The 12,583-nt window shown below is 35.0% G+C and overlaps 2 protein-coding genes across 2 annotated transcripts; one reads left to right on the top strand and one right to left on the bottom strand.

Moving 5' to 3' along the window:
* The first annotated feature begins 4,122 nt into the window (after nt 1-4,122).
* LOC145894895 (palmitoyltransferase ZDHHC11-like) lies at nt 4,123-6,790 on the top strand. Its single transcript, XM_082983564.1, has 7 exons — nt 4,123-4,288; nt 4,347-4,442; nt 4,587-4,768; nt 4,842-4,943; nt 5,178-5,287; nt 5,441-5,575; nt 5,790-6,790. Exons 1-7 carry the CDS (start codon nt 4,196-4,198, stop codon nt 6,263-6,265), a joined length of 1,194 nt encoding a protein of 397 aa, XP_082839690.1. The 5' UTR covers nt 4,123-4,195; the 3' UTR covers nt 6,266-6,790.
* A 175-nt stretch (nt 6,791-6,965) lies between these two features.
* LOC145894462 (retinoid isomerohydrolase-like) lies at nt 6,966-10,208 on the bottom strand. The gene is made up of 12 exons (XM_082983056.1): nt 9,989-10,208; nt 9,462-9,573; nt 9,243-9,389; nt 8,975-9,171; nt 8,569-8,737; nt 8,327-8,462; nt 8,017-8,186; nt 7,803-7,906; nt 7,596-7,746; nt 7,442-7,538; nt 7,130-7,288; nt 6,966-7,074 (listed from the first exon to the last, which is right to left on the bottom strand). The coding sequence occupies exons 1-12, from the start codon at nt 10,056-10,058 to the stop codon at nt 7,021-7,023; spliced, it is 1,566 nt and encodes a 521-aa protein (XP_082839182.1). The 5' UTR covers nt 10,059-10,208; the 3' UTR covers nt 6,966-7,020.
* Between the last annotated feature and the right edge of the window lie 2,375 nt (nt 10,209-12,583).

Below are 12,583 nucleotides of genomic sequence, written 5' to 3'. Positions count from 1 at the left end.
TAAATTCCCCTTACAAAACTTGGGTCGCAGAACAAAACAATAAAAGAAGCCCTGCACTAGAAGGCCGGGTCCACACTCACGCTTTGCGCCGGCGGATTCTTTGTTTGTTTCAACGTCCCGAGCGTACGCCCGCAGTGTGGATGTGTGGATCCGGGCTAAGGGTTGTTTTGGTTCATCAAAGAATATTAAACTAACTTCTGCCTTGCCAATTTTACGTAGCCTATAGTTCTCAATATGGCTTATTTTATTGTAACAAAGGCTTCAATTAAACTAAATTTGGGACTACCAACATGAATTGCACGCGTATGTGCCTTTCCATTATCCGTCTAATTTTGAAAAAAATATTTTAAAACTAGCGCAATATTACCATAGTATGATATTACCAAACCAATCCAAAACCATGGATCTGGACTGTATTATTTATTCTTCGTGTTTTTTTTTAACTTTTGTTTTAATATTATCTTTGACTTAGAGATTTTTATATTTTTTAAAGCGTTAACTGTGCCTTCATTCTTCACCTTCAATGCATTTGTTTTTGTTTTGCTCCGTGAATTGTATTGTGAAGCCATAGAATACTATGGTGAAGCAGGATATCATTTTCAAATTATTCCGTAATTTCTCTTTCCTCTTTTGTTTTGCTAACCTTGTTCGTTCGTGCGGAACGACTGTAAATGTTAGCAACCAGTTTGTTTGTTTGTATGTTGAACGTTTTGTCTTTTATTTAATATAGAATGTTTGCGTACATTTGAAACCGAACACTTCACGCACGTCGTGGCCCGTGGGATTTGTATGAATGTCGAAGGTCAGGATTTTCTTTTTTTTCGAAAGTGCGTAAGCTTTTTCAGTGACTTCATTAATTTTTGTTGTGATGTCATGCATTACTTGGCTCTGGCTGAGATAGTGATTCCAATTTACAACTAATACGTACACGAAAAACATTGGCTAGTCTGCACAATCAATGCAATTGAAACATTGCAAACTTTTCACTCTGGGTTAGGTTATTGTGATGAAAGTTTATTTCTTCATCAAACAAATTTGAATGAGTATTTTCAAGCTACACTTTCATTAATTTTTTACTGATTGGTCATGCTTTTAAATAAAAAAATCGTGTTTATTGCACTTTTTGTTGTATTTTAAATGTTCTTGAGTTTACATTTGTTGCAAATATGTAGATTTACTGAAGTTATTTAGCGCTGAGCTGACCTACCAGTTTGGAAAGTTTGTTACTTGCACGAAGGATTTTTTCGGAGATTGATAGTTGGAATGTTTTTTGCATGTTAATGCAAAGGGTATACAGGCTTCGCAGCCTAGCTGGATCAGTCAGTTTTTCCTGACGCGTCCCTAACCAGGCCCAATGCTCTTCCAACTAAGCAACAGCAGTTTCGTTTGTGGCCAATGTACATTGATGCACAACTTGTCAGACAACCTTCGTATATATATCTAGCTAATGCATAAACACACGAAAAAACGTTGCAATCGTCTGCGCAATTAATGGTCGCCAAAACAAAATCCTCCACGCATAATATAAACTTTTCAATCTGGTATATATGCAGGGGATCTCTATCACTATAAATCAGGCAACACAGTAATGTTTCATCATAGAATACTAAAACATGGAATGGAAACTCCGCTGAAAGTGCGCCGTCACGCATGAGTAACACTTTACGCGAAATGAAAAATGCATTGGGTTAAATGCGATTTTGGTGTTTTTTAAGGGGCTTAAAAACCCATTAAATAGAACAAAATTTAAAACTTTTTTAAAAAAACAAGAAGTTTGGTCCCTCGTCTTTTGAAATATGTGGATGATTTTGAATAAATCGTGTCGCATCATTTTTTACGGCGATTTGCTGTCTACTACCTTTTGGGTCAAAATATGAACAAATAATTGCGCGCTTTTGCTGTTTGCAAGCAGTGGGAGGCTAAATCGAGTAATGTTATCAACTACTATGCTTGTTATGTAAAATCAACTACTTGCTTATTATATTTTTTTCTAGGACAGTATCTCTGCACACAGTAATGCGGTTGTTTGGGAATATTTATTTTGCAAAAACAGGGCATTTGACAAACAGATGACAAACGATAGTATTGCTGCTTTTTTCTACGATTTCTGTATCTTGATGAAGATGGAGAGGAAGATATTATAATAACCCAAATTATTAAAATCAGGAAAAACCTCGCCAACACCATGTTCATACTGCTGAGTGCAAATTTTGCCAGTAAAGTCCAACACAAAACAACATTTTTGTGCATAATATGGGTTTGAAAAAGTTAAGCCTTGACAAAATATATGTTGATTGCTTGCAAATACTCAAGGGCAGTGGGAATACTTCCAATATAAACCAACTTAAATTTGTATATAAGTGTTTGCATACGAGCAAATTCTGAAAACTTTCATCTTTTTCTTCAACATGACATGTCTCCTCAGAAGCATTTTAATACATATCTAAATCAAATTCTGTTGTGTTTTACTTAAAACTAATCTGCGAAGAAAAAAAATGACTAGTGAAAAAGGTTATTTTTAATATATAAAGGTCCAATTTGGCTGAAACAAAAGGCAATTATGTTTAGTTTAACAAAACATACATATTTTCAACTGTGTCATGAGCATTCAACCAAATGTTATGATAAGAGTAAAAAAATATACTTCTGTTATGTGTGCAATAGTTTGACAAAAATAATTTCCATCAAATTTGATTTGTTTTCTTCTCAGGGATATTGTACTAATCAACACTTAACGTCAGACTTTCGGACAAAAATGCCAATATACAACCATATATTTACAATGAAATCAAATAGAAAACTCAGTGATGTGTGGGAAAAATGTATAAAGTAGATTACTAGTATAACAAAAGCAGGTTCATTAATATTCACAGAGGATCGGGCTCATATGTGGCATGAATTGCTCAAAACCAATGGAATATTAAAAATGACACAAGAATTTATTTGATTATGTCAATATTTTTTAGATAGTTACCACTATTTATTTAATATTTAATATTATTTGCAGAAAAGATGAAAAACGGCCAGATTTAAGTATGGTTAAACAAGTAAATACAATCTTTAAAATTAAAAAGCAAAATTTGGCCCCATGTTATCTGGTTTACAAAGGCTACAATCTCACATTTTGGGCCAAAAACTACTTCATGTAGTAATGCACTATCTGTCCAACATATGTCTTTACAAAAAGAGGAGTTATGAAACATTTTGAAATAATGACTGCAAAAATGTGGCCTCTGAGTCAGACTGTTTTGTTCATATATTAGGTTTCTGAATCCCATGATTGCTTTTTAGGCAGATATGCAAATCTAAAACATTACGTCATCACTTGTATGACGTAATTACATGTCTTACGTCATCTTTGAGGTTGACGCGAAGACGTATTAACAATTTTTTAGTCTGTAAGGTGACTTGTAACACACGGTCAAAAAGTGCATTATGGCGCGTCATAATTAAAATCATCCACATATTTTAAAAGATTAAGGATGAAACTACTTAAATTACATTTAAATAAATTCCTGTGGTTACATTAACTTAGAGTTTTTCTCCGTCGAAAAACGCCAAAATCGCATTTAACCCAATGCATTTTTCATTTTGCGTAAAGTGTTACTCATGCGTGACGAAAAGAGTTTCCATTCCATGTTTTAGTATTCTATGGTTTCATTCAAGGGCATGATTGACAGAAACGCCCCACTGCACAGGTCCTTGCTTGGTAATCGGTACGCTAGCTTTGATCCTGCTAATCTTGCCATTGCATGAAACTTAACTGCTTTAATGCAATAGCTAATTTTTATTATACAGATTATCTGGCTGACCTATACTCAGGGTTTTCATACTATCTGTATTTCTTAGAATTATCCTTATAATGTGGCTGGGTGTCCTTGTTTTTCGGCATATGTTAGTTGCCACCCCCCTATTTTTATTATATATTTTGCTACGAATAAAGTCAAATGCATACCATTTCTGTTGATTATGTTGCACAAACAATCACTCTATAACTTGCAACTTTTAAAAATGATTGACATGCTACTACTCAAAGATTTGTAAGGAAGATGTTTTTATAATAAAAACCACTTTACATTGTGGTTTAATTTATATTGTTGTCGCTTTTCTTTAATAAAGGCACAGTTATAGTGGGGTTTTAAGTAAATCATGTGCTAGTTGTGTCTTGGAAAAGAACAGTGTAGCCCTAACCCACATGTGTCATTACAAGAGTAGAGTTACAAGGGATCGAACAGCTGAAGATGTGCCGAGAATTAATGGATGGCATGTACCACTCAATGCAATGCAGGTATGAAAATGTTGAGAGTTTTTGGTAAGCGGGTAAATGTAACAAATATTTTGCATAGATATTTGCCTGGGTAGTAATCCTACTTACTGGAGTGATGACTTTTGGTGTGGAAATTATTGCTTTACCCATTAGTTCATGGGCACCAACTCTCACAGTGAGATATGTTTGACACTATTACTAAAGAGTATTTAGAGGTTTAAGGCGTAATGGTGTTGTATTTGACATATTTTTATTACTAGACTGTATCATGTGTGCTTAGGATTTAATTAATTATTGTTTGTGGTATGTTTATTTGCAGTGTATGGGAATCGGTTATATTGTTCATATAACCTTACTTGTTATTGCAACTGCAATAGATCCAGCTGATGACAATGCTAGGGAAAGAATCAAAAGCACAAATACCCCTATGGCCAAATTTGACCGATCTGTTCACCAACATGTAATAGAGAACAGTTATTGCCACATTTGTCAAGTTCCTGTGTATGTAATGAAATTTGTGATCATAATATGAGTTCTAATTTTTGTAGATACTGTATTATTTCATGTTTTACAGAGGCCTGAAAAGCAAGCATTGTAGTGCCTGCAACAAATGTGTTGCAGTGTTTGACCATCATTGCAAATGGCTAAATAATTGCATTGGTGAAAAAAATTACAAGTGGGTGGATCAATAACAATAATTTGGACCTTGTTATAGTAGTCAAAAGTTGATAGTTCTGCTATTCCTAAAATTATAATTTCTTTAGTTTTTGTGCCATCATATGACTAGCTAAACCTATGCACTGCACATATTTTTGACATGCATGCCAAGCTGATTCAGCACTATGATGAATAACTCAAGTATATTTGTTTTATTAATTGCATCATAGTTGAAATTCTGTTTTGTTTACAGAGTGTTTTTGCTCACTGTGTTAACTGCACTTTTGGATGCAGTTGGAATGTTGGTTATTTCCCTGCTTGTATTTGTAAATGCCGTCCAAGGATTCCATTGGCTAAACCCTGGTATGCAAACACATGTCATGCTGCATATACCTCAAATAAGTGTTGGCGAAATAAAACAATAATATCAATTTAAAATTATGTAACTGCAGAAACACCTTATGAATGACATATTTAATCTAAACACGACAAAATTTTGCTTTTATTATGTTGTAGAGGTTTGGTGGAGCAGCAGTTCAAGCAACAATGCAACACAGATTGCGTTTGAGGTGTTAATTGCAATAAAAATAGTGGTTTTAGTTCTATCCATCATACTACTTTTGCAATTATTTTCCTTTCACATGGTGCTAGGTAAGCATGAGACTCAACATTTGTCGTTAAATATTTATCAGTTAGGTTTTTGACAGACTGTTAGTTGGAGTGCCAAAATTTCCTGGATATTTTATGTGGCTTGTGTTAGTGTGCAACATTACAGTAATTAACAATGGTGATGGTGATAATACAATAGCTAATAATTGTGTACATATTAATACACATAAACCAAACACATATTTTTGTAATTCAGTACATCGCAACATCACAACATACGAGTACATAAAGAGAACCATGTCCAAGTCAGAAGGAAAGAAGGCAAGTCGTGAATCAGCCCCTACACCGAGCATGGAAAGTGGCCCAATCTGCAATGATAATGTTGACAGCACTGCAGTAAATGAAGCTGCCAATTCCAACTCCCTTAGTCATTCTGCTGTAAAAGCAGTGAGTGAAATTGTAGACAAAAATGTTCCAAAACACGCATTGTTGAAAGGAAACAAAGCCCCTGCTTACAATACGACCTCTAGCACAAATAGTCTGTGTGCTGCTGCCATTCAAAACAACTCCTATATTGGTGATGACAATGGGACAAATAATTCATCTGGAAGCTTTTCAAACATTCTAAACACAAGCAACAACTCAAATCAGTTACAAAATGAAGTTGCTGTGTTATCGAATGGAAGGGATCTACCACACACAGTTCCAGAGAATAGTGCTCCAAATAGTTAAGACTGTGTAGAATGTTAAACCATTAGCAATTGATTGGATTTGGGGCAAAAAAAATTTATTGGGCCAGTATCATTTGTGTAAAACTACCTCTCAAAGCTTCCACATCAGGCCTAATATTTGAAAAACATTGGGCTTTTAAATACATGGAATGTTGCGTATTTTTACATGTGCAGAAAATGCTCTTAATTGCACTAAAATGCAACTGTGTGTAAGCCTTTCAATCCAGTTTTAATATTGAAGTATTTCAACAAATTGCCTTCAATATGTAAATAGTAAATATCATGCACTTTCTTTATGTTCACCGTAACAAGTGAATTAGTTGACTTGCACTATCTTCCCTAGTGGTGCTACACACTGGTACAACACTTTTTCTTTCACTGTGTCAATTATTTTTCTCATGTATGCTTTTACTTGTATCCTATAAAGTTTATTGTGTTTGCTATTTACCAAAAAAATATTTCCAAGCAAGCTCCTTTGCTGGGATTTACGTTTTTTTGACAGATGAACTTTTATAATAAAGTGATATTCCAGAAATTTTCTGTGGACTTCGTAAAAGTGGCATAATATTTAATTTTAAGCTCTGTATTACATATAAAAGACTGTGTTTGATGTCCAATTATAATCAAAGATATTAGAATAACCATAACAAGTGACAGGAATTGACTGATGCAACTAAATGTTTCTATCAGAATCCAGAAAATCTCAAAGAGGTAGTGGTTTATTATTGTTATAAAACAGGTGTCATAATTAAAATCTCATGTTTTCTGTTTGTACATTCCATGCAGGGGAAATGGTAGGGCAGAATCAATCTGCAAAATAAAAGCAATATTTAAGCAATTTTAAACATAAATCTATCTTGCTTACCTTAGCCCTGGCAATTTCTGTCATACTACCAGCATCAAGTATCAGCAAAAATGCTGGTTTTTCTGGAGAATCACAGACAACTGTTGACAAAATTATTCCATCATCTTCTGCTGCTCCACCAGGATTGACTACAAACACTGGCTCAGAAGGAACACACTTCTGCAAGTGCATAACTATTGTTGTAAATTATCTGTCCAGATTTTTAAAACATGCTTGGTCAGCAACACAAAAGCAAAAACTTAAAAATGATTCCATATCCTGACCACATACAACACATATTTTTATGCTAATCTTATACAGTAATTTACTTACAGGCTCTTTCCATATTTTCACTTCTTTGGTTTCAACATTCACTTTAACCAGTTGCTCAGATGGAAATGTTTGTTCTTGCCCGACAGTGTAAAAGTATCTGTAATAAAATGTCAAAATTGTATGCCAATTAATAGTTTTGTAAGCAAAATCCAACCTGTATTTTAGGCCATTGTAAGCGTAATTTATCCTGGGCAGTTCAATGTTTGCATTAACATTACAGCTAAGTATTTCTGGTTCCAAAAATACACTGCCATCTTCTTCCAGTTTGGCATATGCACTATAACCAACACATCTGATTGCTTGACCTATGCACAAAAATTTGGCTGACAAAACAATTTCCACTGCAAGAATACACTCTTACCAACATTGAAGTTTTCAACTGATAGAGGTAACAAATACCGACAAGCTTGCATTTTATTGTCACTTGAAATCTTTACTTCATTTTTCCTAAGCTTGGTTACATTCCTGTAATAATTAAAGAGTAGGATGCAGCTTGCCAATGTAATTTTAATAAATTAAATTTTATGTTTCAGTTTGTTTTATTCACCTTTATCATAACCAAAATGCCTAATTACCAGTATTCCACTCCAATATATGGTTTGTTTGATGCAACAAAATCCAAAACCAAGAAGGAATTTCCATTGTCACTTGCTTCATGGCAGTTGATAAAATGAAAGCAAAACTTTGATTTTGTCAAATATTTAATGGGAACTTTTGATCCACTTTCTTTTTCAATGACATGAAACTGTAACAGTGAATTAAAGTTTATTTGCAAGACTGGTGACATTATCAATGCAAAAACCTCTAGGGTTTTGAATTAAGTTTTTAAACTAACCAAACTCTTAGTAATGTTTCTTAATCACATAATTGACAAACAAAACATACTATTGAGGGTCTTGTTAAGTCCTCCTCAAGTGAAGAAAGAAAACTTTCCCAATTTAAACGTGTTTTAAGAAGTTTGATCAAATTGATTCTCAAATTTTGATCATGAAAAGCTACGTAATGTTTGGTCAGTCCAAAACTATAATGAAAAATATTTTTCTTTTTGAAGAAAATGGTGTAACTTTTTTATTTTTTGTCAAAATTATCTAAAAACTTTTTGGTTAAGTGTGCCAATGTTGCAGTACCTGTGATGATAAGTTGGTTTAAATCGATCATCAATTGGAATTTTGGCACAAACGGTCAGGCTTTGCAATGGATCTTCCTGACAAAAATTTTGTGCTGGTACTTTCACAATGCAGTACACAGGATTGGGCCCAAAAATGGCACCAATGTTGTAATAATCACCATTGGCATCTTTAAGGCATGAAGGCTATTAACTGAAGGGATAGCAGCAGTAGAAGCATCTTCAGTTGACACAGATATTATAACTTAAATACATATGCAGTCTACTGTTTTGGTATTGCTTCTTGGCATATCATATCAAACCAAACAAAATTGTCGTAAACAGAGTTTAATTTCGGGCTAAAATAAGGCAATTTGCATTTAAGCATGTATTCCTACACCTTTACTTTGCAATGATTTCCTATTTACCATAGTGAGGATGGGCAGTTGTTACAGGAAGATTAATTAGTTGGTTAAAATCAACTTTATTTTTTGTTTCCAATGTTTCGGGATCAACTCTGTATGCATGTCCAGCATCTGTAACTGCATAGTGGGCACTTCCTAAAGTGGCGATGTTCACATTGCAAGCATCTCCAGGAGGGGTTACAGTCCATTTTGTGAATAACCTTTCAAGGATTATAGTTAAATAATATCCCAAGAAAACTTGTAGCTGTAGCTATACTATCAAAAAGCTTACTTTGAGAAAATATTTTTACATGGATCTGGATGTGAAGCATGACCAAATGATCCATAAAGTAGACGATTATTTGCCCTGTTGTGTTTGAAAGTTTCCGATTCAAGAAACTTGCTTTTGTAACTTACTGACCCATTAGAAATGGTAAATCTGTAATTGAAATGACAATATTTATTACATTTTGGTTTTTCGCATATTTAGATAGGTAAAAACATTTCATACTTATGCAATAATGCATGACCGTCAAAGAAATGATCAAATGTATCACCCCCTAAATCAAATTCACCGGGTCCATTTCTTATAATCTCACCATTTAACCACAAAGGAACTGAACCTGTATATAAAAGTTGTTTGAAGTGTTAATACAAAACAATGTAGGCTAATGCAAATCATGTGGAACAACAATAACTCAGCAAATATCCAATTCACCAAATGGTTTTAGGCTAACAAAAACCTATCCACGTAAAACTAGATCCAAAATCTGGTTTTATGAACTGGATATTTTTTTGTCGAAGGGATCTGTTGGTTCCTAAATTGTAATTCCAAAATGATAGCAAACCTAGTTTTGTCATGTTAACGTTGTAAACATATAAAATATTACTTGTATAAAATAAATAAGGCAAATAAATCTGCCAAAGCCAATTAAAAATAAATTCCACACTACTGACAATGGTGACTGGTGAGTAGTAAGACTGATTAAAAAAGGTTAGTGAAAAATTATTTTGACTGTAAAAATATAAATCTTACACCTTTAATTTCACATTTTATCTCATCTGATTCTTTTCCATTTGCAAAACAATTTCGAGCATCCGAAAACATTTTCGAGGAATTTGCACAACGTCACAATAAACGAACTGCGACGAGATTGTTGTTAGAAGTACGTACCCCGAGCGCAGATAATATGTTCAAATACATGTAAGAAACGCTCAACTTACAGAGACGTTGCGCAAGCAAACGTACACTACCTAATCAGTCGATGATTGCGCCACTGGACCAGCAACAAACGTCATTTGTTTTCCTCGCCTTTACTTGTTTCTGCAGTTTCGCTTCAGTGCACAAGCACGTGCGCTTTTTGCAAAAACAACAATGCAGAAGTGTACTGCAATACAGCTCGTCAGACAGTACATCTATTACATCAGCGTTTCGGCTACTATGCAGTAGCCTTCATCAATTTGGAAAATAATAATACTTGTAGTGCAGGTGTCTTTCCTTACTGTTCTTTATTTCTTCTTTTTTAACTCTAGCATTTTTTCTCGGTTTTTGCACCTTGATATTGTCCACGTCGTGTTATTCTGCACATTCACTTTTCTACATCCCGATGAAGCCTGCTGCATAGCAACCGAAACGTTAATGTAATAGAAATATTGTATTGTAGTAATAAAAAATGCCTGGCAGCATCAGTAGTAATTTATTTGCAGAAATATACGACATAGATCTATTCAAAACTGTGGTAGGGATTGCGTCATTGCGGAAGTGCACTAACCCAATTTAATCAACATTTTAGTATGTTTTTGTGGACATTTTTTACCCTACATAACAAAAAAAATCTTAATTGAATTAAACATTTGTGTTACGGACAATAAGCTCCCCAGTACAAAATAATTATTTTCCGCCACTACAGTGATTTTGTTGTCGACGTCTTGTGACGTAATAAGCACCTACTATCTTATGATCCCCACGTTTCGGCTTGTGCAACGTTGAGCCTGGTGTAATGTTGAGGGAGGTGTAATAAGCCTGTTACATCTTATTTGCCAGCAATTGCCTGATTTCTATTTATGTGCCTTTTTTCCTTTCACTGCTATAATTGTTGCAGTCTATTGCAGTTTGTGATGTAACAGTTAACGGGTAGTTTTGTTGAACTGAAAACGTGGTTAAGTCCTTTTTGTGTCCGACAACTGTGCAGCACAGTGCTACGTCGTTTTTATTCTGCAAAAGGTTTTTTGTGTTGCGAGCGAGCATTTTCTATGTCTCTCTTGCATTTGTACACATGTGAAGCGTGGTGTATTCAATCTGCTGTCGCCCAAAGTTATCGGTGTGCGACAGTAACTGCTTGGACCGTCTTTGTGGTCCAGAGTTTCCCGGTTCCCAAATAGTTGAAACCGTGTTCTAAGGATCCACGTGTCATACGTGTATTTCGTCTCCTCCCGACGTCTGTATCGTCTACATTTCGAATTCATTCTATCATGCGTACGATTGCGTACTGCACATTCGACAACAAGAATAACATCAACTGAGTGAGCGAATTTGAGGCTCATTAAAGATACATACGCGTTTTAACTGCGGGAATTCCGCCTCGTGTGACGGTCCGCGCCAAGAACCGGGGCGCGTTCAACGGACGTTACAAAGCCTGTATGTGCTTTAATATTCTTTATGAACAGGTGTGGTCAAATCTTTTAAAATCGCAACCTATAAATTTATTTCAAGAATACTGGAATAAAGGGAATATTAAAACTTGACCGACCTTAGCAACCAGTTAAAGAACTGTATGAGGTGGAATTGAGGAAGGACTTGAATTTCACAATTTGAATGTCCCGTTTTACTTCAAATTACATTTTGGTTATTCACCTTCAAGAAGCATCACTGTATTTTGGTGAGTCCTACGCTTTCTTTATAAAACGTCATTTTATTTGCTGCAGGGTTGGGCAGCGAAAAGCCTTTAGATTAGAGATTATCGAGTCAGGCGCCCATGGAACAGGACAGGTCCTAAAAAATAGAAAGCAAAATTTAGATCACGGGGCTTGATTTTGGCCAAATTGGTCAATGTGCCCACAGGACGGGCCTTCAAATTAAGGTAGTTTCCTTACTAGCATCTCGATCGCCTTGTCATAGAATCGCAGCGGACGTGAATAAATTCTCACAGTCAAAACAACTGTCTGAATCGAATTCAACAAGTTTATTTTTTTTTGGTTTCAACAAAATCATTTGATTTGCTACAAAATTCTTCAAACCTATGAATCCCAACAGTTTCTACACACAGGGACTTTGAAGAAAATTGTGCCTGTGCGAGGACCGCTGGGCCCACGGAATAAGAATAATGTTAGTAAAAGTTAAGTGTCAATTCTGAATTTAATTGCTGCAGACCCATAAGATTGGTTTTATGGTAAGCGACGTTTTGCTTGTTTACAGTAAGTGGTCCTAAAAAGTTCGGTATGAAACTGTGTGTGTTTGTTTTCACTGCAATTTTGTGGTCGCTGATTCTACGACTGTTTTTACGAAACCCGCAGCGCCTTTTGCACCTTGTAAACAAACACTGTTTATTTTTTTGGTCACACCGGGATTTGAATCCAGCACATCCTGGGCACGAATCCCGATCAGGTTTATTTTCAAGGTAGTCTATATATGGG

This window comes from Ascidia mentula, chromosome 3 (genome assembly GCF_947561715.1).
Source record: "Ascidia mentula chromosome 3, kaAscMent1.1, whole genome shotgun sequence".
Lineage (NCBI taxonomy): Eukaryota > Metazoa > Chordata > Ascidiacea > Phlebobranchia > Ascidiidae > Ascidia > Ascidia mentula.
The sequence above is the reverse complement of the archived record's forward strand: the minus strand, read 5'-3'. Positions and strand labels throughout refer to the sequence as shown.